At 42.3% G+C, this 27,796-nt stretch overlaps 1 protein-coding gene and 1 long non-coding RNA gene across 2 annotated transcripts in view; one reads left to right on the top strand and one right to left on the bottom strand.

The window, feature by feature from the left end:
- The window catches only part of Eri1 (exoribonuclease 1), a 21,053-nt gene extending 16,569 nt beyond the window's left edge, over positions 1–4,484 (bottom strand). Inside the window, exons 1-2 of the mRNA XM_055593505.1 lie at positions 4,280–4,484; positions 1,413–1,591 (exon numbers count right to left, since the gene is read on the bottom strand). Coding sequence (XP_055449480.1) covers positions 1,413–1,591; positions 4,280–4,387 — 287 coding nt within the window. The 5' untranslated portion in view covers positions 4,388–4,484. The remainder of the gene's footprint in view (positions 1–1,412; positions 1,592–4,279) is intronic.
- Positions 3,836–27,796, top strand: LOC129666408 (uncharacterized). Its single transcript, XR_008718568.1, has 3 exons — positions 3,836–3,876; positions 27,389–27,504; positions 27,753–27,796. It is a non-coding gene; the product is annotated as an uncharacterized LOC129666408 (long non-coding RNA).

The following is a 27,796-nucleotide window of genomic DNA, read 5'->3' as shown; positions in this document are numbered from 1 at the left end:
TATGATTATGATTATGTCACTATGTGCCGTAGCCTGAATATGTGGCACGCTTTAAATTCTTTTAAGTGTGATTGTACAATAAAGATAAGAACATATGACCAAAAACAAATAGAACAGCAATTACAAGGTTTTCTTGTTTTGTTTTTTGCCTGAAATATCTTCCTTCCTTTTCCTATTTGGCATAATTTAAATGTCACACTTTTGAATTCCTGGGACAGACAGCTTTGTACCTGACCACTCCAATTGTGACCTTTGTGTGTTTTCACAATAATGAGATTTGTAGAGTGGGGGACTGGGACTGTATTTACCTTTATATAATGTCAATGTCTAGTGTAGTGCTTACAAGTTCAACACAGGCTTGTTGAATAAATGTGTAAACACACATCTAGACCTCTAGCTTGCATGCAAGCAACTTACATTCACACTTGGGAAAAACAAACATTTCTCTCAGACAATCTTCTATAGGCTGCAGGTTGTACTTTAGTAACAGAAAGAATGGAGAGAAAATAAAAAATCTGCATACAAACTAAACTATGATAGACGACCTGGAAGGAAAAACAGGTAGGTGCTCCCTTGAAAAGTAGCACAATTCTGTCTGAAAACAAACAGAGGCCGTCACTTAGAAGGGATAAGGATTCTGCCTGGAAATAATGTTTTCAACTATTATGTATAGTCAGGTTTTTCTTGATGTTTATCAAACACTATGCATGTTTTTGGGTGCTAAAAGCCCTGCTTGCCACATACCTCAAACTTCAGAAAAGTAGTGACGGGGCTAGAAAATGGTTTGGAAAACTTAGGTGTGTGTTTCTCAGAAGACAGAAGGGTTCACTGAGCTACGCTTTCTCACTCAATACAGGAAACATGATGGACACTATCAGTTACTTCAGAAACTAAAACAAAGGGACTGATTGTAAGTGAATGTTAACCACCTGACCCAGACAAACCTCCTGTATAAAACTACAAGTAAATAAAAAAAGAAAAATTCCCTCTCCCATGTCAACTAGATGAACAACTGCAAAGCATGTGAATCAAGCCTGTAATACTGTGCCCAGGAGGCAGAGGAGGGCTGTGTGTTCAAGACCAGCTCACACTACACCAGACCTTGTAAGAAGGAAACACTAAGTAGACACACTGCTACAACAGCCATGCCTATACATCTAGACAATGATGGGACATTTCTAAGAGTCACAAACTCTCACTTGGAGATCTCCTTTTGTCATCTAAAGGACAGCAATAGAGCTGCATGCCAAAGCTCATGCTAAAGAATATAAATTACAGTTGTGATTTGAATTATCTCAGAGAAGCAAATTTTTACTTTATTATCTTTTTTTTTTTTTTTTTACTACTTCTGTAACTGAAAAGTTATTCTGGAATATGCTTCAAATAACGTGTTAAAAGTTAGTTTCAATTACCTTGTTTCAAGCTTAAATTCTGAGAGTTTAGCTCTGAGTTCCTCCTTACTCATTCTGTTAATACAACCATTTGCCAAAGCAATCTCTTTGTAAACTGGGTCACTGAAGTCACTTCCATTGGAGGTAATAAACTTAGATCCATTTGTTTCTTTGCCGTCAAGTCTACATCGCTGCTTTTTCTATGAAAAAGAGAAGAGAGGTAATTTATAATTAGTGCAAACAAATGTTTAAAGATGCAAACTCCTATGGGATTTCCAGGCTACATGTACAATGAAAGGTCTCCCCTTGGCGCCAGCAGAAGCCAGGAAGATGATAGATGTGTTTCCAATATAATTGGCTCCACTCTATTCTGAGTCATGAGATTCCTTAGAGCAATGAAGCGAAGTAGAAAGAGGACAGGTAAAAGAGTCAGAGCAATGACAGTACAGAGCCTCGGCTGACCATTTTACTAGCAGCATGGCCTTGGGTTATTTGCCTCTGATCTGCAGTTTCCTCACCTATGCAAATATAATTGTCCTAGATGGTATTTGGTAATGGTAAACAGTATTTAGGTAGCATTTGTTCAAAGTACAAGATTGTGTATACAGGAGGCTAGCTACTAATAAACGGTGATTTGACTTATGATCATCAAATGTAAACAAGCTCTTTAACAAACAATGTCCCCAAACTTAGAAATAGGCCATTTAAGTGACCTTTAACATCATTGTGCATTTATGAATCCGTGACTTCCTGAGGACTTCTTAGCCTGGCTTTACTTCACAAAGTTAACAGGACCTGCCCTAAATGAAAACAGATGTTAGTCCAGTACTAAAACTTCCTAGTACTTGAAGCAAACAAATGCATTCCGTTTCAAAGCTCACAATTTAGGCCACATATTATATCCATTATTCAAATCTACTGTGTTGCCTTTCTGTCACATGACTCCATTCTATTTTCCTCATAGGCAGACCTAAAGCACAAATACACTAATTTCTAAAGAAATGCTACATATATAACCTAGGTTTGTAGAACTGTCAAAAAGTTTACTTACTACTAACATATTAATGTATATTGACTTGGTTATAATTTATAACATTGTTCTCAAGTGACTTTACTAATTACGGAATAAGAATAAAGAGGAATCCCCACGGAGAGGCTGCAATCCCTAGCTTAAAACTGATCTGGAAGGATCAAGGAGTACCTCCCACTCTCAGTTTTCAGCTCACTGCATGTGGAGAGCTTACTGGCTCTCCATGTGGGTCCCCAGTAAGGGGATGAGGGGCTGTCTCTGACATGGATTCTGTTGCCTGCTCCTGGGTCACTTCCCCCTGCTGGGGTGGTCTAGTCAGGGCACAGAGGAAGAGGATCAAGACCTGATGAGACTTGATAGGCTGGGATCAGTTGGTAGGGGAGAAGGAGGCCCCCCTTTCTGAGGACTAGGGGAGGAGAATGGGGGGGGAGACCTGCATGAGATGAGGGGGCTATCATCAGGATATAAAAAATGAATAAATTAAAAAAAATTATTAGCTAAATCTCAAAAACAAACAAAAAAAAAAACCTGTGTGACTGAAGTCAAGGAAAAAATTATATATATATATAAAAGAGTACTTAACAAAAAGGTTTTAACACACAAAATGGCCACTAAAATTAATGTAAACACAGACCCAGGTCTTCAAAGTAGTCTATCTCAAAAGTTTCTGGACTTTGAAAGACAAGAATATTGACTTCTCTTATAAAAAGAAGCTTCCCAAAATAGCTGTAAAACAGACTCAAATGATGTTATTGACCAAGATGTTCAATTAGAAGGAAAGGGGCATCTTTCCAGGGAGAGCAAAGGAAGCTTCTTTCAGGCTTCCTAAGTACCAACTTAACAAACAGAATAAGATCAAACTAAAAATCCAGAGAAGCATGCTCGGGACAAGGGGAGCACAAGATCCTTAAGGAAGGAAACCCTCCACTATAAAAGGAAGCCAGAGTGGACAGCAAAGATGTGCAATATGAAATGAGCAAAGGTGGCAGGGGCAACCTGAGGAAGGCACGGAATGAATGGAGCAAGCTAGACACACTCAGACTGCTAAAAGATTATCTGGAGACTTGAGAGACAGCTTAGCCATTAAAGCAAGTTCTGTTCTTCCAAGAGGATCAGAGTTCGGTCCCCAGGATCCTTATCTGACTTCAGGTCTTTGCAGACACGTGCACACACGTGGCATCCATTGATACGTTTTTCATTTAAAAAAATATATTTATTCTAAAGGCTATCCTGGCTACTACACGAAGGTGGACACGGAAAGAACAAAGGCGGGCCCCTTTCGAACATCCACTTTTCTGACAGTTTGGTTTTGAGTCTAGCCTTTCACGGCCGAGCCATCTCTCTAGCCCTGCGAACACCCCGGATTTCCAGTGCCCAACGCCTATTACGAAAAAGCGACGGCTCTCAGCATCTCCTTCACCACCCGCGGCGCTAGCCAACGCTAATCCAGCCAAGGTGAGCAAGTCAGTCCTGGGAACCGTCTCACGACCCTGTCGCTGTCTGGGGGATGTGCCAGCGGGGTGCCAAATTACTTAGCGAGCCGGTGGTGGCTGAGTTCTGGGGGAGACAGCAGGGGACGGGCGAGAGGCAGGGCGAGGGTCCCCTCGGGAACAGACGTCCGGGGCGGGGAGCACCCCGAAGCGGCTCGGCGCGGCCCCTGGGGGTGGGGTGGGAGCTGACCCGGCCAATCAGCGCCGCGGGACTGATGGAACGGCAGCGCGCCCGCGCAGGCCGAATTACGCAGAATTCTCACTCGGAACTTCCCGCCCGCCCTCCTCCCTCGAACAGGGGTTGCTCGCCCCGACGAGGACGCCGGGGCGGGGGGGCGGGCGAGGCGGCCCCGCGCGGGCACCCTCACCTCGGCGCTCAGCGGCCGGGACTCCTCGCTCTCCGGCCGCGGGGTCTTCTGCTGAGCCGCTTCGCCGCCGCCGCCGCCGCCGCGCTGCCCGCCCCGCTCGTCCTCCATGCCTCCCCTCGCGCCGGGAGGTGGCCGCTGACGCCCGCCGTCGCTCTCCCCTTCGAAAAACTACCGCGCTCACGTTCCCGCGGCGGCGGCCACACAAACTCAGCCGGACGCCTCCTACTTCCGGGAGCGTGCGGCGTCGTCACGCCGCGCAGGCGCAGTGCGCGGGAGCGTGCGCGGGCGCAGGAGGGCGGCGGCGGGAAGGAGCCCGGGACGGGAGCGCCCGGGGGCAGAGGGCGTGGGCAGCCTGCGGTGTTAGCGGTGCTGTGCCCCCTTGCCCAGGCTGCGCGTGGGAAGCCGTCCTAATTAGCGTTTGCTGCGGGTTCTAAGCTCCCTCCCCCCGGCCCAGTCGTTAAAAAAAGTCCATTAATCTTCCTGTAGCCGAAGCTACTTTGAAAAGTTCCTCTTGTCGTTTAAATCTGCAGGATTCCCCCCCCCCCCCTTTTGATGCTGTCTGTCTGGCATTGGGCGACTTTTTCATTCATTTCATTTAGGGGAAATTTTATTTGTGTTCACCCGCCACTTTGTGTTCATGGGTGTTTTTCCCTGCAGGCATGTCTGCGCCGTTTGTGTGCAGTACTCCGGGGGGGCCGAGGAGGGCGTTAGGTTCCCTGGGATTGGAAGTAGAACCAGTTGGGTGGTTCTGCAGTGTGGGTGCCGGTGTAACAGATGCTTTGAGAGGCAAAGGAAGAAACTACCATTCCAGCGGGAGTGTCTGGGCAAGGCAAACTTTATTCTTGATCAAGCGGGATGCTCAGAAAAGTGAATACACAAAACATGGGACGTGAGTTTGGTGTTTATTCTAACTTAGTGGTTGTGTCTCTTCCTTGTTGTCTGAAGTCCCATCTCACAGACTTACTCGGTTGGCTAGTCTGAAAAGAACAGGAAATGGAGAAAAGGCCATCAGATTCTCACAATAAAAGAGCAGTTTTGTGTAAACAAAACATTGTTTTGTATTTTTCTGTATCTGAAAGGACTGAAACATTTTCATAAAAGTCTCACAAGGTGGGGAAAGATAAAAAGATTTTAATTCTTTGTCCTAAACACAAGTTTTATAGTATTCATAGATATGACTCATATTTGATTATTTCTTACACTGGGGATTGAACCGAGGTCTCTGGAAAAGCTGCTCGTGCGTCTGAACAAAAAGAGCCACCAGTCCCAAATACTGTTTATTTTTAAAATATGTTATTTATTTTATTCTGTGTGCCCTGGTATTTTGCCTACGTGTACATCTATGCACACTGGGTATATGCAGAGTGAAAAAAAAAAAAAAAGCCAAAAAAAAAAAAAAAAAGGGTGCGAGAACCCTTGAGATTGGGGTCACAGATGGTTGTCAGCTGCCATGTGAGTGCAGGGACCTGAACACTAGTCCTCTGTAAGAGCAGCCAGTGCTCTTAACCTCTAAGCCATATTTCTAGGCTCTTCATTGGTTCCTGCTGTGTATTGTCCTTTCATTCTTTTCTATCTGGAGTTCACAATAGAGATACTAACATTGTGTTCCTTCTGCCTTTCATGTCCTTACTTCTTAACCTTTCTGTTCCTCGTCTCTATTTTTTTTCTCCAAACTATTAGGTAGCTACCTAGATAACCTGCTTGAAGGCCGTTTGAGGGTAGACCCCTCCCCACTTCATAATTAGCAGTTTTTAAGACCAGAAACTGAAACTGTGACTGTGGTTTTTACTCAGAAGAGCGGAATCTGAGTTGTGTCTCTAGATTAACATCTTTCTGGCTTCAGGTCTTCAGGTAAAGGACAACAGCACATCATTGTTCACTCTTAATACAAATGGGCCTGTCAGGGAAAGGGAGGGGAAACCCACTCCTTAGGAAAAGCTGTCTGTTCTAGAGACTAGAAATAGGTTAAAACAGAAGTCAGCACAGGCGTGGCCTTTGTCCAATCTCACCCATTGACAGTATGTCCTCTATAATGGTTCCTTTGGTGATTGGCCACACCCCTTGAAAGTGCCCCATTTACTCTGTAATAAAACTGAACTGGAAAAAGGTGCTCAGTGGTTGGGAGCACACATTGCTGTGGCGAAAGATTGGAGTTTGCTTTCAAGCATCCACATTGGATGGCTCAAAAGTACCTGTAGCTCTAGCCGCAGGGGAATCTGACACTAACTGACCTCCTTGGGCATGTATGTGCATGCAAGCACATGCAAATTGATAATAACTACAGCAACAATAATGGACATCTTTCTGCACCATACTTTGTTTCCTCTCAGTTCTTTCCACAGAGGTCACAAGGACCGAGAAGCCAAACAGAATCCAGAGTGAGATTTCCTAGGAGACCTCTTAGAAAATTCCTGTAATCTGATTCTACAAATCTGTCTCAGGGTTGTTGATAAGGCTCAGTGGGGAAAAGGTACCACAAATGTCTACCATGTTACTTAGCTATTTTTGCCTGTTGTTTTTCTTATTTCTTATTTCTTTGTGCTATTTTATTGAGCCAAACTCAATAAAGTACTTGACTTACTTCAAGTATTTGGTCCCATAAGAAAGGCAATCATGGGACTATATTGAGTGAAAAAGATTAAATGGATGTAAAAGACAGGGGGAAGCCACGGTCTAGAAATAATGATGGGTGTTGGCACACACGCAAGGGAAGGCTGGCTGGGTTGAGTCAGCCCACAGTGCTACCACAGAAGACCGTGTCATTGGTTTGTGATTTTTTTTTTTTTTAAAGAGCCTGAAGCAAGAGAACCTCAGTCAACATGTCTGTTATGGCTGCCAGTGTCTTTGCAGCAGAACTTCTACCTCATGAGGCCAAATGTGTAACAGAGTCCTCATTTCTTGTAACCCCTTAACCCCTTTTTCAGTTTTTGTTTGCTTTTGGTTTTGAGACAGGACCCCACTGTGTAGCCCAGGCTGCCTCGGCCTCCCTGGTACTCGGCCTCCCTTTGCCTTCACAAGTATAGTCACAGGTATAGTCGGTTACCTTTTTCTGCTGCTGTGATAGACAAACCAAAACAAGCCCTGGTGAAAGCAGTCTCGGGGAGGAAGGGTTTGTTTGGGATGACAGTTCAAGTCTGCAGTCCACTGTGTCAGGACAGTCAAGGGGACAGTGGAGTTTGAGGCAGCTGGCCCTGCTGCATCCCTAGGAAGAGTGCAATGAAGCAGGTGCTCAACCAGTTTTCTCCTTGCAGAGGAACAAGCCCTCAGAATGACACATTTAGGATGACTCTTCTACCTCAATTAACGTAAGCTACACCATCCCTCACAGGCATGCCCAGGGAGTCTTCCCCAGGTGATTCTAAGTCGGCAAGCAAAACAGCCTACCAAACCGTATTCTTCTTTCTGTTTTTTTTTTTTTTTTAGTTTTTGAAAAAATGTAATTATGCCACCCCCTCCCTTTCTTTTCATTCCCTCCTACTCTTCCCATATACCACCTTCCTCCATCTTGTACTCTCAAATTATGGCCTCTATTCATTTAGTTTGTGTTGTTGTTGGTGTGTGTATTCGTATATATATGTGTATGTGTGTGTATACATACATATGTGTGTGTGTGTGTGTGTGTGTGTGTGTGTGTATTCAACATGCTTAGTCTATCTAAAGTTACTTTTTGAATACGATTTCAGGGCTGACCACTCGGCATTAGATAAACGATCTGGGGGCCCTTTGCCGGAGAAGACTATTTTTCATGCTTTCACTGTTCCTTCATTGCCTGTAGTTCTTTGTCTAGAGTTGAGAGTCCATGAGATTTCTTTCTTCCATGTTACCATGTTTATTTGTCACCATCCTTGTTCGGGTTTTGTTTAGGCAGTGGTGTGTCAGTGAGTCTTCGTGGGTGTAGCCTCTCTGACATTTCTAGGAGATGAGATCTCACAGCAAATGTCCTGGTCCTATGGTTCCTTCAATCCTTCCATCCCCTCTTCCACTATGATCCCCGAGCCTTAGGTGCAGGAGTTGTGTTGTAAAAGTAGCAGTTAAGCTGGGCTCCACACAGCCGCTTGTTCTCTGCATTTTGATTGGTTGCTGTTTTCTCTGTCTGTTGTAAGAAGACATTTTCTTTTTATAAATGGGTTGTGAGACCTATACCTATCAGTGGGTATAAGAATAAATATTTAGCATGTAGTTAGGAATGGCGCTGACCTAGAAAAGTGGCAGTTGCAGGTTCTCTTCCAAGACCCATGACTTTCCTAGCCCTGAGTAGTTGCCTGGGTTTCCAGTACCCGGCATAATTTCCCTCTTGGTGAATGGGCCTTCAGTGTAGAGAGCTGTTGGATACCACCAAGGTTTGTATGCCACTCTTGTGCCCTTGGGGATATCGTGCCATGCTGGGTTTTGTTCGTAGGCATCACAGGACTGGATGGTTGCTTCTTTCCTCTGGAAGCTTTCATAGCATCTTCAGGTACCACGATAACTTTCTCTGGGAGGAGGCTTTCTGGCCACATCCAGCTCAAGTTCTCCAGGTCCTGTGTCTGAAGCACACAGTGGCTTCAGCAATGGGATTTACCCTCTGCCTCTGGGAGGCAATCAAGGGCTACAGCAATAGCCTGTGGTGTTTGGGTGTGTGTGTGGGGGGGGTTGTCTCTTAAACAGCCCTGATCAACAACTCAAAAAGGGGCCTTCTCATGCTTTGTGTTGTAGTCTTTGTTATAGTCTGTGGCTCTTGGTGGATCTCATCATTAAATTGTTATTTAAACATTTTATTTTTATGGGAGTTTTGCCTGTATTTAATTCTGTACATCATGTGCATGCAGAGTCTGAGGAGGCCAAAAGAGGGCACTGGATCCCCTGGAACAGGGGTATAGAGAGTTATAAAGAGTGGGTGCTGGGAATTGAACCCAGCTTGCCTGGAACAGCAGTGCTCTTAACCACTGAGCCATCTCTCCAGCCACTCAAGTCCACATGTTTTGGAACCTCTCCAGAATCCATGTGTCACAGAAGTGCTTTTAAGAATGTAAATTTATTTTCTCATTGTTCTAGAGGTTGGAAATAGCAGATTAAATGTCAGCAGAGTTGATTTCTCCTGAGGTTTCCTTCCTTGGCTTCTCAGTGGGCATTTTCCTTGTGTTTTCACATGTCATCCATCCTCTGTGTAACTGTAAATTTTCTTGTAAGCATTCCAGTTATATTGAAGTAGACATCCTAATTTCATTTTAATTCAGCTATTGCTTGAAAGCCCAATCTATAGGTTTGCAAGTGCTCTGAAGTACTGTGAGTTAGGTCTTAAATCTGTTAATAGGAGGGGACAGAAATCAGCTTATAGCATTATGTTTCATTTTGCAGATGTTCTATCTGAATTAGCTTATCCCTCATGTTTTGTCTTCCCTCCCCAGTTGGAATCCAAGGCCTATTAACATTCAGTGTCTTGACAATATCTTAAGCTGAATTTCTGCGAAAAACCCCAATGACAATAAGTCTGTTCCCTTTCCCATTTATGCTCTCAGTTCTGAGAGGATAAACATTAGAAAAAGATTGTATTTACAAAACAATTTATATTTGTATTAAACTTCCTAATATATCATACCATGTAAGAAAAATGAACCCTTAGTTTAGTACCTTAAGGAAGTGTAGACTAATTTTTGCCAGGATACATTGGGCTTGAGGTTTTTCCTAGCAGACTCTGAGTGACGTAACTAAGTTTTTCAGACTAAGAAACAAAAACTTGTGTCATTGGCACGTGAGTGGTAAATAGAGGGAAGCGAACAGGTGAAATCGCAAGAGTAAAGAAGAGGACGTGTGCTCCATCACTGGAAGATGTCTCGAATTCACTGGTTACATGTAAGAGGTGGACTAGACCAAGGAGATTGGGAAGGAATAGCCAGAGAGAAGGAAGGAAGCAGCAGCAGGCAGGGGAGAGCCGGCGGTGAGGTCATGGAAGTTGGAGAGCTATCCCTGCCCCTCGCTGGCTGCAGCACTCAGCAGAGTGGGCCCTGTACCTCACCTGGGCTTTCCCTCAGTCAAGCTGACCCTGCTGGTGAAGGCGCTGATGGGCTGACCCCAGGACATGAGAGCCAGAGAGCTGACTCTACCCCTTGCCCGCTGCAACAGTGGGTAAGCTAGCAGAGGCAGTTCTGGAGACTGTGCCTTGGTGGTGTGCGTGCAGGAGAGCTGGCAGGCTGACCAACTCAGCAACGCTCCAGACCCGGGCCCAGACTCCATCTATGATCTGCCGGAGTGTGTGAAAGGACAGGTCCTGCAGATCCAAAGCTGAAGGATCTCCATGACACAGGGCAACAACACGGTGTCCGAGAAGAATTCCAGTGAGGATTCGGTATTGATAGTGTAGCAGAAGCCAGAGGCTTCCTACCAGACCAATGATTGCAATGTTCATTTGAAAGTAAAGATGTGTGGACAAAAGGATATACTGTGTGACACACTGCCGCTTTCATAACATTATTTATTTATTATTTATTATTCATTTTCTTTTGTTGTGTGAGGTTGCAAGGGCAGAGGATGGATATGAAGGGATGGGGAGATGAATGGATTGGGGTGCATAATGTGAAATTCACAAAGAATTAATAAAAAGTTTAAGAAAGAAAGAAAGGAAGGAAGGAAGAAAGAAAGAAAAAGAAAGGAAGGAAGGAAAAAGAGAGAGAAAGAAAGAAAGAAAGAAAGAGAAAGAAAGAAAGAAAGAAAGAAAGAAAGAAAGAAAGAAAGAAAGAAAGAAAGAAAGAAAGAAAGAAAGAAAGAAAGAAAGAAAGAAAGAAAGGTAGGTTAATTGTATTGAAATTTAACACTACCAGGTAACAGGTTTTTGGGATCAGGAGGTTCATTTTCTGAAGTTCCAGCAGAGGGCAGTAGACCCCAAACTTCTCTCATTTGATGGTTAATAATCCGTTTTCCTCATAGAAAGTACTAACAGATTTTCAGTTTTAGTTTGAGGTGATAGTAATTGAAAATTGATTTTCTGAGGACTAGGAGAAGGAGGTAGGATGGAAGAGGGAAGGAAAAAGGGTGGGACCGGGAGAAGATGAGGGAGGAGACTACAATCGGGATGTAAAGTGAGTAAATTACAAAAAATAAATAAATTTAAAGAAAAAAGAAAATTGATAAGCACACAGTTATAGAACATTTGCATGCAAGAAATTCTAGGTTCAATCTTCTATAACCACCTCCAAAAACTTATTAGTCAGTAGTTTTATCCAGTGGAAAATGTATATGAAAGTGTTCAAAATTTTTAAAAGCCTTATGACTCACTTTATGTTCTTCCAAATTAGGTAGCAAATTTATTGTTTTTTTTTTTGTTTTTTTTTTTTTTTTTTTTTTTTTACTGTATATTGCAATGATGATGTTTACGACTGGAATAAAACCTTTCCCTTGTATTTCAGCGCTTTTGTTTGCTGGGCAAGAGTCATACATAAACAAAGTAGGATCAAATATGTTTTATATTACATCAAAATCTTAGAAAGACAGGACTGATTCTGCTGAAGACAGATGAGTCAAAAGAATGTCTCATGGCAGAACAAGACCTTACAGAAGTTTAGTGTGTGTGTCCTCCTATTAAGGTGGTGAGCTGCGTTTGTACATTTTCCTTTAATTGTACAGAAACCATAAAAATAGATACTTTGTTTTAAAACCTAATTACACAAAGACTAGACTAAAGGACAGGAGACCACAAGCACATTTTGGAAATGGAAAAAAAATATATAAGTCAGTAATATGTTTAATAGACCCAAGAAAACAAAATCACGAGCTAGCAGGGGGAAAAAACCAGCCCAGCTGTGTCATATAGCAGAACCTTCAGAGGAGTTTCCAGGGTTTTAAGACTGCAGACGAATGGGTGGGGCATCTGAGACAAGGAAGGCTGGGGCGCAAGGGATCTGAAAAGAAACAGGGGTCCCGGACCTTGCTGACCTGGCAGGTGTTTGGGCGCTTATTCTCACTGAAGGAAAGTAAGGCGCACACCCCCGCCAGCCCCGCGGCCACTGCAAAGCTCTTACCTAGTTTAGTTCCAAGACTAGGGCAGCTAGGCTTCAGCCTCAGGTGGAAGATGGAGAGACTCTTCTCTTAGGGTGTCTGGCCAGTGATAAAGAGAATACTCAGGTTGCCTAACTGTTTTAAGAACAACGTCTGACTGTGTTGTCCAAGCTGGCCAGAAACTCGTAAACCTCCCGCCCCTGTCTTTAAGTGCCGGCATTACAAGTGTGAGCCACCATGACCAGCTTGTTCACTGACTCTTGAAGAACTCCTAGAGCCACTATAAATTGAAACTGGCATCAGTTAGTGGTGCCTACTGACCATTATACTTGAAGCTAGCCTCTGTAAACCCGCTCAGAACACCTTTATTAACTCACAGCTAGCAAAACCATCTAACGAGAGCCTACTTTATAATTAAGTATTGACTATCTCACATAATTTAGTAATACTGTAGGGAAAATGAATACCCTCTCCCAGTTAAAAAAAAATCATTGAGGAATGCTGGCACCAAGTTCCCCATTCAGCCTTCTCCACATCACCCTATTCTGAAATACAAGCTTTAGATACAGCTAGCTAGGTTTTGTCAGCTTGCCACTTGGGAAGAGAGAACACCTCAGGTGAGGAAGTACCTGTGGACACATCTGTGGGGACACCTGCGCAGGTGGTCCTGAGCTGTATTAAAAAAAAAAAAAAAAAAAAAAAAGCTGAGCAAGCCATGGAGAGCAAGCAGTAAGCAAGGTTCCTCTCTGCTCTCTACTTTGGTTCTTGCCTCTATGATCCTGACCAAGCTCCTGCCCTGGCGTCCCTCAGGGGTGGGCTGTCACCTGTAGGCCGAAGTAAATCAACCCTTTCCTCCCAGGTTGCTTTTGGTCATGGTGTTATCACAACAGAAAGCAAACTATGAGCCCATCCCTACCCAAGTTGCTTCTTTTCGGGTAATTTGATCACGGTGACAGGAAAAGCAGCCGTCATGCTCTGAGAACAGGAAGGTTGGTGTGCATTTGCTGCATTTTCAAATTGAAATGATACAAGGTTATAGAATCACCTATGTATAAAAATTCTAGGCTTCTAAGAGAACAAAAGTTAGTCATTGGGAGTGGTGACACACACCGTTAGTTCCAGCACTCCAGAAGCAGATGCAGAAGGCCATCTATAGCTAGCCTGGTCTAGGTAGAGATGCTACGTAGGTTGCATAGTGAGACCCTGTCTTCAAAATAACGAAAGAAGGACTGTCCTCAGATGTCCCGGAATACTAATTTTTGACAATCAATGGAGAGTGTTCACAAAATTATACAGGGAAAGTTTGCATTCCAAGAATTTTTAAATTCAGCCATGTTACCTATTAAGTGTAATTGAAACAGAAGTTATCAACTATTCAAAAGTCCATTAAAATATTCTCAAGTATTTACTCTGAGTAATTAAAGATGATTTAAGTTGAGGATTTTAAAATTTAGTGTGTTTTGGTTTTGTTCTCGAGACAGTGTGTAACTATGTCTCTCAGGCTGGCCTCAGATTTACTATACAGGCCAAGCTGCCTTCAAACTCATAACCCTTCTCTGTTGACCTGTTGAGACTACAGATGTGCACCACCATGCCTGGCTAGTGTGTGTGCATGCGTGTGTGTGCGTGTGTTTACAGGAAGTTCTTTGATCATCAAAATCTCCAGCCTGGGTATCGTGAAAACCACATGAATGTGGCTTGCACATTTCAGTGTGAATAAAGATCATGTAAGAATCTAAGTGTTACTGGAGATTTCTACTTCTCATTCTAAAATACCTTACTTCACAGACCTGAGGAGCCTTGGAATTTTCATTTTTTTTTTCCAAGAAATAATCTTTTTAAACATTGATTCTGTTACTTGGCAGTTTCATGCACGCCTTTAATGTACTTTGATGGCTGTGTCCACCTTTTCATATCTACCTCCATTCCTGCCAACCTTTGCCCCCTCCTGCCAGTCCTTTTTCCAGATTCATGACCTCTGGTTTTATCCTGTGACTCATTTAGTTTAAGCAGAACCATCTGTGAGGCTATCGGGCTGGCGCTATCTCTCCGTCATCAGTCGTTTCACTGCTGCAGGCAATGAATCTTAAGTTTTAATCTCATACTGCAGGATTTCAGACTGGATATGAAGGCTAATCAAATATTGCAGTAGAAATAATACAATAATAAACTTAGTTTACACAGCTACAAAACAACTGGTATGAGGGTGGCTTTGTAGGTCAATTGGTAAAATGCTTGCCTAGCACTCACACAACCCTGGGTTTAATTCTCAACACTAGGCATAGTGGTGCATGCTTGTAATCCCAGCACTCTGGAGGTAGAAGCGAGAGGATCAGACATTCAAAGTCCTCAGTCTGTACAATGAGTTTGAGGTCAGCCCAAGCAGCATGAACCCCTATCTCAAAAAACAAAACAAAACAAAACAAAAAACAGTAAAATAAAATAAAATGTATGCAAAGGCTGAGAAATTATTAGGATATTTAAGATCTGTGATTGAAGAATATAGTATGTATGGGCTTTTAAAATAGATAACATAGATGTGAAATGGTATTATTTAAGTTATTGATATATTGATAGATACAACTTATATGGATGTTATCTCAAGCATATAGACAAGGCACAGAATGTGTATGAAGACTTCATTCAGCTCTTTCACTCAGACTTTGAATGTACTTAAATCCATAGACACAAGTATCTAAAATGTCCATTGTCCTCCTTTCCAAAACCAAGTACATTTTCTTCACAACCAACACACAGCACTTTTAATCAAGGAATCAAAACTCGTACAAACTCATCACCCCACATAACCTACAGACCTCACTCAGGGTTTCCAATTTCTGCAATACCCTTTACTTTTTTGGTTCACAGTTCATTTCACTAGTTGCCAGGCTAGTTTAGCCTCTTTTAGTCTGGAACTGTCCTCAACTGTTCCTGGCCGTCTGCCATCCTGATGGTGTTAACACCTGCATACCTTCCCCTGTGTCCAGTGTTCTCAGTCTGCCTCGTCAGTTCCTCAGACTCAGATCAGCCATTTCTGGCTAAATGATAACATTCCCTCTGGTTTTCTTGACATCATACCAGGGATCATCCAACCTCAAGTGACAAGTGGGGCAGTCAGACAAAGTTCCGTGAACTGTGTGGCTTAATTAAACTCATGTTTTCACAATTCTGGACACTTAGATTCTCTAATTAAGGTGCAAATAGACTAGTTTCTTCTCAAACCTCTTTGTGTGGATTGTAAATTACCATCTTCACTCGGTTTTCTCTCTTTGTGTGTGTGGTGGTTTGGATGAGAATGGCCTTCTGCAGGCATATGAATTTAAATACTTGGTGTAGAGCATTCGCCTAGCTAGCGCACGCAAAGCCTTGGGTTCTGTTCCCAGTTATGATACTTTCTCCAAAATAGTTAAATTCAGAAGTTGTGAGCATTAGTGCATGCACATACGAGTTTTGGAGGAGCACAGCTTACACCACAGTAGCAACCCATATGGCTTGGTCAAGCTGTTGTTTGTCAGTTTCTGCACTTTAACGGAACTATGCCACTTGAGATTGATAAATACTTAAGAGAGAAGCATATAGAAACTATGTAAGTACTTTATCAAATTTCAACCCACAAACTTTAATATCTGTTGGCCATTCTTGCCCCAATAGGCTGTCATTATGCTAGCCAGTCAACAGAGTGCTCTTCCCTTTCCATCATTCCTTCTATAGTTAGCAATCTGCTACAAAGATGAGCCTTCCTACCCCAGCGGTTTGTTTACATCAGTATAGATATGTGACTTACTACTGTCTCTCCGAAATCATGCTTTGCATGCTCTTCTCTTTTTAAATCATTTCCTTACTTTGTTGTGCAATATGCAAAAATGTTTCAAGCTCAGAATGTGTTTTCCTGACTTACACAGTGTACTCTTACCAGAGAGTGACAGAGCCATTGCCTCCGAGCTCCCTCATGAGCAGAAGGCACAGTCATACACAGCTAACGCTACCTTTATCAGCAAACTCAACGTTCACACTTGTATTATTGCTCACAATCCAGCATCATGGGTTCCAATCTGTGTTCTCCCACAGTGAAAAAAAAAAATGAAATAAAAATTTAAGACCCTCACTTTTGTTATTCTCAGTGTAATTGTCTGTCTGCTTACTCCAATGTGTCTACCATCCTGACTCAATCTTTATTCTTACTAGAGATCAAATTGATAAAGGCTATGCTTTGCTCCTCATGCTAAATCATAAGGTACTAAATTGTTAAAATATAGTCATGGTCAAGCTCCTAGAAATATGGCTTTCAGTCCCTAAATAAATTATGATCTCAATGTTGTAGACACTGGGAAATTTTTGTTCTGTAATATATGTTGATGGAAGAAATTAGAATGTATTTTCCTGAAGTAAATGAAATCACAAGGCTCTGTTCACCTACTTGTCAATATTTGACAGTGTAGCATCTTGTATCAAACAGAAACCTCTTTGTTCCTGGAGGGTTTTGCCTTCTCTACAATCAAATTCCAAACACAGCAGCAAAGCTGATGGCTCTGCTTCACTAATTAGGTATTTTCATTATTAACATAATTTTGTAACCATTTAACTTTATTTTAATTTTAATGAACTTTATTATAAAAACTTGCAAAAAAAAATGTTACATACCCAAATTAGCCAGATCCAAAGTCTATACAACTCAGTTAACTTCTATACAGTTAGAGATAGTATTTGGAACAGAAGCTGGGACTATATGTGATGCACTTATCCACCACCAAAAACAACAACAAAAGCCATAACAGGATTAGCACTGGAAAAATAATTGGCGCTATATCCTCTTTTATAATTCATATCTATCATCTGCTTCAGGTCTTCCTCTTCCCATTATATTCAGCCTTTCTTGTTATCTTGTCCTCATGTTAGACTGTACTTTCATAATAAAGTAATGTTGTTGCTATTTTGTACATACTTGTCCACTGAATTATTTTTAAAATACTTATTTGTGTGTGTGTGTGTGTGTGTGTGTGTGTGTGTGTGTGTATGGATGTCTTGCCTGCGTGTACGTGCCCCTCCTAGAAGCTGTGTCTGAGGAAGCCAGAAAAGCGCATCAGATGGCCTGGACTTGGCTTTATGGAGGGTCAGAGCAGACATGGGGGGCACTGAGACCCAAATGTGGGTCCTCTACAAGAGTAGTAGCTGCTCTTTAACTGCTGAGTCATTCTTCCAGACTCCACCCCTCCAGTCTCAATTCTTTCACGGCCCTGTGAACTGATCAAGTTCGAGGCTGTGGTCCCACTTCAAGAAAAAGAAAACAAGGCTCTTAGAGGTTCAGGTATGCAGATGGGCTCTTACAGCTGGGAGGGAAATAGATTCTCTCCAAATCCAGCCAATCTGCCATCTTTCTATGGAAAAGGAAGTGAAAAGAAAGATGCTGCAGTTATAAAACAAATCACATCTTTGTCAGTTCACAAAATAGAAAATTCAGCCATGAAAAATTATTCCGTGTAGCCAGTCCCCTTCAGTTCCCCTATTACATTTGCTGAAGGAAATGACTTTATGGAGGGTCTATTACCCAGTGGGTCAACTATTAATCTTACTCCATTTCCCCTCCTGTGGAGTGTCTTGATTGTATGCCCTTTCTTGTCCCATAAAGTCTGGAATGGCTGCCTCCCACACCTTTTCACAGCATCACGGAGCAGCAGTGAGGGGTCTTACAAGTGTGGGGTTCTGCTTAAATCCAACCAAGCTAGTCCACTCCAAATAGATGAAAATCTCTCATACGACGAAAATAGACAGGAAAGATATTCCGCCGCGGTGCCACCAGCTACTCTGAACTACTTTCATGTCCTGTGTTTTGTGTCCATCTCTGTTAACAGTGAGCATAGCTCCGGGTTCTTTTCATATAGATAAGGTGCAAACATATGACTCCTCTCACAGCTTGATCAAGCACAGCTTGGAGATAATAGATGTCACATAACAAGTTGAGTTGCAGAGCAGTCACCCCAGGGAGCTTAAAAAGTGAGATTTGGTTGGTGGGCTGGGGGTGTTGCTGGTTGGGAGAAAGCTTGCTTAGCATACATATAGCCCTGGATTTGACCTCCATCACCTCTTTAACTAGGCATGGTAGTACACACCTTTAATCCTAGCACTGTGGAGGTGGAGGTAGGAGGAGCCATTCAAAGACACCCTCAGCCAGGCATGGTGGCACATGCTTTTAGTGCACTCGGGAGGTAGAGAAAGAGGCAGACAGATCTCTGTGAGTTCTAAGCCATCCTGGTCTATCTATTGAGTTCCAGGACAGCCAAAGATGCACAGTGAGACCCTGTCTCAAACAAACACAGACACACACAAACAAACAATCAAACTCATCCTTAACTATGTGATTCGGTCCCAGGCCATCTGGAAAAGAAAGGGGATGGGAGTTGAGGGAAAGGAAACAAGTCATAGAATCTTCGACTGCTTTAACCAAAGTCAGGTGCACTCCTGCTTCGCTTTACGGTGTAGATGCTTTCTCAGAAATCTGTCCCTAAGCTGTTTAATTATTCTTCAAACATCACAGTATACACTTACACAGACTTGGGTGACACAGACCAGCCATTCCACACGGCCATGCGGCAAACACGAGGTGCAGGCAGCGGCTCCCAGCGAAGCAGGAGAACATTCTGCGATAATGATGTGAAGCCAAGTATAGTAAACACAAACCAGCAACTGTCATTTAGTTCCACCATCGAGCATTATGTGGTGTACCTAATTATATGTGCTATGCTTTTATGTGACTGGTGGCAGTACAGGAGGTGTGTTGATGCCACAAACACAGGAGTCATGCAGCACGCATCTCTAGGCAACTGCCTTTTAGCTTCATCATAAACTTAGAAGGTCATGTCTACTGTTGGCAGCAGAGTTTGCATGCCTATAAAATCGCTGCAATAGAAACTTTTTTTGGTGGGGGGTTGGGCGGGGGGAGAAAGCGTGTTTGGAAAGAAAAGCATTAAGGATCCTTTTCTACGTTGGCCACAGTGGGTTGGTAGGAATGCTGCCTTCTTTACTTCAAGCCAAGAAAAGTTTCACTCGGGATTTTGGGGGGGTCTGTGTTCTCTACCATACCAAAGCACAGTGAGCTGTATTTAAAGGGCCCAGAAGCACTTAGCAGTTTCAGAGAGAGCTTTAAAGGGCCCAGAAGCGCTTAGCAGTTTCATAGAGATTTGTTGGTGCCATGAGGCCATCTTTCCGCTCCAAAGCCTATGGAGGCTGACTCCATCCTGACCAGGAGAGAAGAGGTCGCTTTAAAAATTCTTGAAACCCCAGCCAAGGGGCTTCCTGGGCTGCAACAGAGATGCTGCACAAAGTGGAAATGAACACGAAGGTACGTATACATGATGTGGGCAGACGTATGGCTGACGGAGCGACAACTATCAGCAAGCAAAGAAAAGCACATAGCTTTCCTATATGTCAAATGCAGTTAACTCAGGGTGGGGAGATGAGATCAAGGGTACCACGAGATACAGGTACCCTTAGATATTTGTCCAGCTCGGAAGCAAGAGGCCGTTTTCCAAAAGAAACAGTTAAGGGAGACTTTTTTCTGCTCACTCCTATCCTTACCTTTCCTTTCTGACCACCCCACCCTTAACTTTCCTCTCACTTCAGCTGATAAACTATAAGCACCATGTTAGGAGAACAAGACTGGGGAGATAAAGTAAGAGGAGAGAAGAAAATAGAGGTTTGTCTTTCCAAATTGGTTTCTCATCAGAAGATCCCAGCAGTGGGAAACTGAATAAAATAAAATAAAAAACTTTTATTTTTATATGACTCACAGCATTCTAATATCATTTTTTTATTTAATCTGGCTTTGGATAGAACATTTTATTATTTAGAAGAAACATTAGGGAACCATATGACTTTTTCATCTATGGACAGAGATAGATTTTCTTCCAGTGAATACATTTTAAATGGATGAGGAAGAAAATGGGCTTCCTTTCCCATCAATCTTGCTTGTGAGACATTCTGGTGATGTATGGATTATTAGGGCATTTAATCCTCACCAAATGATCTCCTCACACTCTTCTTTTGAGTGTGTGGGAGGAGAGAAAGAGAGGATAGGGAATGTGTGTTATGTGTTCATGTATGCTTATAGTTTTCTGTGTGTGTGTGTGTGTGTGTGCGCATGCACACACACAAATGAGTGGAAGCCAGAGACTGATGTTGGTTATTGTCCTCAATCATTTGCTAACTTGCTTTTTGAGAAAATGTCTCTTCCTGAAGAGACTCCCTCTTCTCAGAGGATTTTAGCATGTGTCAGGTTGACATAAAGCTAGCCAGCACCCCGACTCTCATGTGTATATGCTTGTGTGCACAAGTGTGTATGTGCACAAGCCCTGGAGCTGGAGTTACAATGAACTGTAAGTCACCTGACCTGGGTTCTGGGAACCAAACTCTGGAAGAGCAGAAAGTGCTCTTAACCTTCTCTTCAGCCCCCATGCCTCGCTTTTGTGAGAGTTCTGGGAATGGAACTGTGGTGCTTATGTTAGTGTGGTGGGTACCGTACTGACTGAAGTGTCTCCCAAGCCGCTGGTAAAGGCCTATTTTCATTCCCATTTTACACTTAAGGAAATGAGTCCAGAGAGACCGAAAACCAAGTTGACAGTACATGGCAGAAATGAAATTTGATTGCAGAGCTTATACTCTTGATGGCCGCTCCATATGGCTTTATGACTACAGAGAGTAAACATCATAAAGATGGGGCAATCTGGCCCGTCTTTTAAAATTTGTCTTGATACAGTAAACACACTTTGAAACCTATCTTTCCATGGTTGCTTTTAATAGAGGCCTTCACTATTCTACACGTGTTTCCTGGCATCGTGCTTCTCTTTGTGGGATCACAATACTGTGAAATTAGATGACTTTGTCTTAGTCATAGAACAAACTAGCCACCACTAGGTAATGGATGCTCATAATACTTCTTCATGATTGAAAAACGGACAGAATGATTATTTCCGTAAGAAATCTTTATCAGTCACTGCACTTTCAGGAAAACTGAAAGCAGAGAGAAAATTAATTTAGAAAATGTTGAACAAGGTTTTGAAAGATGTAGAAAGATAGAAATAGAGAAAGAAGGGCATTCCCCAGAGGACAAAAGCTGGTACAGTCCCTGGGCCAGAGCCGCTGGGTGTCTGAACACCCTGCTCTCTGACAGTCTCGGGTGCTGTTGGCCTCCTGTTCTGTGTAGTCACTGGTTCATTAATTTTTTTGGAATGGGAAGGGAAATGCCTCCTTTTCCTATCCCATCTGTTCATCTTCCTCTGGAGCAAGGCAATGTGAGAGATGATATGGAGGAGAGCAGATAGGACAGCCGAGAGTGGAGAATCAATAGCTCCTTTCTTACGTGGAGTCTGAGGCACTCAGTGACTTCTCAGGTAGTCAGGTATGACATTCAGAAGTCCCAAGGGCCCTCTTTTCTCCTAACACCAGCTACAAGTTAGTAAATTCTCAAGAACACCGAGCTGACATAGTCACAGATATGGTTTATTATAGACAAAGTACAAAGGAACGCAGACGGAGTCCCCAGCCTTCTATGCAAGGTTTTCCCAGCTGAAGTTCAAGTGGCATTGACTCCTTCCAACAGTGTGTGATCATCTGTGTGAGTGTTATCACCTGGGAGCCTTGGTGACTTGGTAAGAGAACACAGTGTTATAGATATGGTTGTTTACATGCATAGCTAACCTTAGCTGCCACACCCTTCAGAAATTATCCTGATGACACGTGACCCAAAGCCTTTACTAAATCACATTGCTAGTGTAGATTGTGTGTAGTGGCCGAAGCCTTCTAGTAAGCAAATAAATGATCATTAGGCAGGACATACTGCCAGAGCTGAGAACAAAGTCTGGGTCTTTCTTCAGTGAACATTAACATTCTGCTTCAGACCAGTCTTCTTATCAAGATATCGCTGCTCTGGGTGCTTATTTGATCCCCAAAGCTATTTTACTAAATAGCCTACAGTGTTTGCTTTCTGTCATTGTAACAAAATGCCTAAGACAAGTGACAGGGGAGAGAAAAATCTTCTTTATTCACAAATTCTACAGTTTTACCCTTCAGCCAGCTGCTCCATTTGTTATCTGGCCTGTGTGGGTCACAACACCATAGCAAGGATGGTGAAGAGGAGCACTCACCCTGTGGCCTCTGGGAATCAAGAGAAGTGGGAAATGGGAGCTGGGTCGCAAGACCCCCTTCAAGAGAACACTGAAAATGACCTCTCTCCCTTCCATTAAACCTCTCCTCCTAAATACTAAAACAGGGAGTGAATCATAAACATGGAGCAAAATGGCGTGGCAAAATTCATCCTTCCATTAAACCTCACCTTGCTCCAGCTGGGGATCAGGTGCTTTGGGGAGTGTGTAAGACCTAAACAACAAAAAGTCTGAACAATAACACCTAGAAGGCTTCACAGGAACTTTAAAAACTTAATTTATAGGTCATAAAATAAAGTAGTCGCTCCATATGTGCAACGGATTGGCCTTCACTACATTTCATGCAATGCTGACTAATATTTAAAATTGACAGACATTCAGATTTTCCCATTTAATCATAGCTTCTCCCGTTGATCTAAATTAATTATGCAGCAGAAGCATAATTTAGACACAAACTGATTCAAGAATAGTTTATGTAGTAATTTTAAGATCTAACGTTTATTAAGATCTGAATTAAAAGTTAAAACTCGTCACAGCGTAAATGAACAATATGCTGCAGGTTTAATGTTTAATTCTTGCCTTTATTGCATTAAAAATGAAATTGAGTCATTATGATATCCATGTTTTATTCTATTATGGATGAAGAATAAATACGTTAAACTTCTAAACATAGGTATTTCCTTTCATAAACATACATGAGATAAAAGTAGTATTTATTCAACAGCTAAGATTTCAAATGCAATCTTATTGACCCATTTTCCTTTCTTTTAATATCAGATTCTTTTAATAATTCTACAAGGATTTTGCTACACTGAATAATACCTTTATTGAAATCAGTGCAAAGCATGGGTCTCCAACAATCTTCTTGAAGTAAAATTGTGTAAGTTTGTTATCGTTCCTCAGTAAGATGGTGGGCCCCAGTATGTTGATTCTTTTAATAGAAGTATCCTTTAAAAATAATAAAATAATTTTAAACTGTTTCTGTGGTTAGAACACTATACTTCTATAGCAAAGTCACAAAATGCAGGGCTCACAGAGTCTTCGGAGTATTTCTCTCTTACTTAAGTGTCTTTCCGTATGGGTTCCATTATGAGTGAGGATTTATTGAGCTCATTGTTCTGAATCACTACCATCCCCTAAGACAGGGATTTTAAATTTTTATGGGACAGAGCTCTCTGTGACAGCCTAGTAAGACTTATGGACCCTTCTTTCAACTACCTTTTAAATATGGAGATGCATAAGACTACCAAAGATACCACTTATATTGAGGCATATTCACTTACACACATATAAAGCAAATATGAGAACTACCACTATATAGACTAAAATAGAATGATCTAGTAGCTATCTGGATTTTATACTACTGAGAAACATCATGATATTCTGAAGTGTCTTCAACATCTGAAATGTGATACAGAAAGAGAAACACTCTACTGAAGTACAAATATTCTTAAAACTTAATTAATAAATTAATACTCTTTATACTGTGGTTACTCCATTTCCACACTTAAGAAGATGTGCGTGTGTATTCACACATCCAATTGACCACAATGTTTGTTTGTTTCTTTCTTTCTCTCTCTCTCTCTTCCTTCCTTCTTTCCTTCCTTCCTTCCTTCCTTCCTTCCTTCCTTCCTTCCTTCCTTCCTTCCTTCCTTCCTTCCTTTGTTTCTTCCTTTCTTTCTTTTTAAAGACAGGGTTTCTCTTTGTAGTCCTGGCTGTCCTGAAACACCCTCTGTAGACCATGCTGGCCTCCAACTCAGAGATCCACCTGCCTCTGCTGCCTGAGTGCTGGGCACCACCATCTGACCACAGATATTTTTTAATTAAATCTTTTTATTTAATTTTATCTTACATGCATTAGTGTGAGGGTGTCAGATCCCTTGGAATCTGTGTTACAGGCAGTTGTGAGCTGCCATGTGGGTGCTGGGAATTGAACCCAGGTTCTTTGGAAAAGCAGACAGTGTGCTCTTAACCACTGAGCCATCTTTTCAGCCCCAACCACAGATAATTTGATTAGCCTTTTTTATTGTGTGTGTGTGTGTGTGTGTGGTGTGTGCATAGGCACACATGTACACACATGAGTTTATGCATACCACATGAGTACAGGTGCCCACAGAATCTAAAGCACATTGGATTTTCTGAAGTTACAGACGACTTTGACCCCATACTTAGAACCAAGCCCAGGTCTTCTGCAAGAGCTACAAATGCCTTAAACCGTTGAGCCATTTATCCAGTTCACCCTCTGAACACCCAAACATTCCCACACCCCTGCCACATACAGCAAAACCATTAAAAACAACATTACATCCTTGACCCTTAAAAACTTACATTCATCTGATAATACAGAATGCTTTTAGTCTTTCTCTAGGAATCCACTAAGTCTTAATAACTTTAAAATTGTTCAAAAAAGTCTTTTTCTTTCTTTCTTTATTTTTTTAAAGGAACTTTTTCAAAAAAAGATTTATTTATTGTCTTCCTCTGTGGTCTGATAAGCCCCGCCCCCCAGGGGGAGGTGATCAAAGAGCCAGCCACTGAGTTTATGTCAGAGACAGCCCCTGTTCCCCTTACTAGGGAACCCACTTGGATACTGAACTACCATGAGCTACCTCTGTGCAAGTGTTCTAGGTTATTTCCATGCATGGTCCTTGGTTGGAGTATCAGTCTCAGAAAAGACCCCTGTGCCCAGATTTTTTGGTTCTGTTGCTCTCCTTGTGGAGCTCCTGTCCTCTCCAGGTCTTACTCTCTCCCCCTTCTTTCATATGATTCCCTGCACTCTGCCCAAAGTTTGGCTATGAGTCTTGGCATCTGCTTTGATACACTGCTGGGTAGAGTCTTTCAGAGGCCCTCTGTGGGTAGGCTCCTGTCTTGTTTTTCCACCCTCTTTCAATGTCTATCCCATTTGCCTTCACACAGAATTTCTTATTCTGGAATTGTCAGGATTGTGGGGTTTCCAGTGCAATTTAGGGATTACCTTCCCAGCTTTGTCCAGAACCCTGTCATCTGCTCCTTGCTGGGAATGGGTCTATGGTACATGTTACCTGGCCTCAGCAGCTTCCTGGAATCTGCATGCAAACCTCCAGAGCTCCACTGGATGCTTGCATTTTGATACCTACAAAATCAGTTGTCAAAAAGGATTATGTCAAGTTTTGCTGTCAGCTCGAGGTATAGCCTGTTCCCTTTAAACCACAGTTGAGGTGGCCTCTGGTTGTATTTGTCGATGAACCTGGAAAAACTACACTCCAAGATAGTCTTTTTACAATAACAAAAAAAATCACTTTTTAAAAATTACAGTTTCTTTGTGTGTGTGTGTGTATATGTGTGTGTGTGTGTGTGTGTGTGTGTGTATGCATGCACAGACATGCATGTGCCTGCATCATCACAGCACACACATGAGAGTCAGAAGACAACTACAGGAGTCAGTTCTCTTTCCACCATGTAGTCTCCAGGAACTGAGACCATGTGCATGCTCTCTCTTACGTATTTATCTCCCTCCCCATTTCCCCCAGGTCCTCTTCAGACCTCTCTACCCTGTTATCCACCTTTTAGCTATTTTGAAAAACAGAATCATGTTGACGACTGAAATTAACCATCACAATGCACCACATGATTGTTTGGTCTGACACAGTTGAGACTCTTCATTCTGCATGAAGCCTTACTTCTTAGGCTAGATCCAGCAGAATCATGAACCGTAACTGCATATCTAGCATAAAAATTTAAAGCAAACTTTGAAGTTTAAAGTGTGTATCTATTTTCTAAATATTAAGTCTGAAGTTCCAATTTTCAGAATATATTGAATATTATGTAATTATGTACAACACACACACACATACCTATTTATATGTGTACCTACATTCCTTGTATCATGTTTGCATACAAAAATGCAGCTGTATGAAATTAGAATTTGAATTAAGTATAAATTGCAGATTATTTTCTTCTGGTACACAGAAAAGGATATACTTTCAAATGTTTCGGTCTGAGTCAGCATAGTTCAAAACATCACCATGAAAACAAGGCCACCAGACAGGCTGTTTGTCAACTCCATTGAGCCTTGTCCTGCCTTCCTAGGCCCCAAATAGAGATGTCAGTTTGTAACTACAGTACCTAGCTTCCTCCAGAAGTTTCAAATCTCTCTCAATCCACTGGAGGCCTCATCTTTTGTCCATGTGTCTATAGAACCAGCCTAGCTTGCAGGGAATAGTCCACCCCTAAATAAAAAAAAAATGCAAGCAGATTGCAGCCTTCCATACTTTAGGCACCAAGGAATGAAAACAATGTGTGTAATTCAAATAGAACAAATCCCAGCGCCCCGAGAGGAAACGTGTGTTTATTTTTAGGCTTTCAGCACCAGATCCAGGCTTCAGCAGTAGCAGCTTGAACACCCTGGGTTGTGCGTATGTCGCCTGTCACAGGGCCAGTTTAAGGTAACAGGTTCACATCTCCCTTCGGGGCTGAGAGCTGAGCACAGAGACGTTCACCTTACAGCACTGCATTCAGGAGGCCAGAGCAGGTAGGTCTCCGTGAGTTTGAGGACAGCCTGGATTACATGGTAAGTTCCAGGCCAGCCAAAACTACATAGTAAGACCCTGTGTAATAGCAAATAACCCGAAAGAACTCCCGCGCTCTGATATGCATTCCAGGTTACGTGTGTGTTTGACTCACCCAACAGGCTAGCATAAGCAAATATATTAAAACTTTGTATCTATTGAAAGGAGATAGATTTCTAATACTTTATTGTTTTTTGCTTGTTTTGTTTGCTTTTATTTGAACAGGGGAGAAAATTAATTAAGGAATGAGTTGTTCTGTGAGTTTGTGCCTACTGCTTTTTTGTATGTGTCAAGGATACTTGGCCTATCTAGTAACTGCAATAGCCTGTAATTATGGTTATAATGCATTTTTTGTTGTTGTTGTTGCTCTTTTCTTTGTTGTATTTTGTATATAGCTACTTTAAATTGTGTTATTAACTTTTCACCTTGTTTTGATACAGGGTCTCTGACTGAACTTGGAGCCCACTGAGTTGGCTTCCCAGGCAGGAATGTTCCCAACGTTGCCTCCCAGTGAGGGGATCACATGTATGTCACAGCTGACACACATGCTTTTGAGGTGTGTGCCGGAACTCTTGTATTCGTGCTTGTGTGGCCAACAGCTTACTGGCTGAGTCTTCCCCAGCCCCCTTATCTTGCTATTCGTGTTGTTTCCACATCCCAGTGAACATCACAGAAGCAGCCTCCACCATCCTTATTGAATTCAACTGCCATTTATGATGATCATATTTTAACTACTTAATTGTTTTATTCAGTAGTTTAAAAGCATATTTGTTCCCTTTAAAATTCTGCTCACTTTCCTTTCAGGCTGACAGTGAAATTGCATCAAGGGGTGGAATCTTAGCGGAAAG

This window comes from Psammomys obesus, unplaced genomic scaffold, assembly GCF_907164565.1.
Source record: "Psammomys obesus unplaced genomic scaffold, mPsaObe1.curated_primary_1811, whole genome shotgun sequence".
Lineage (NCBI taxonomy): Eukaryota > Metazoa > Chordata > Mammalia > Rodentia > Muridae > Psammomys > Psammomys obesus.
Note: the sequence above shows the minus strand (reverse complement) of the source record. Positions and strands in the feature narration are given on the sequence as shown.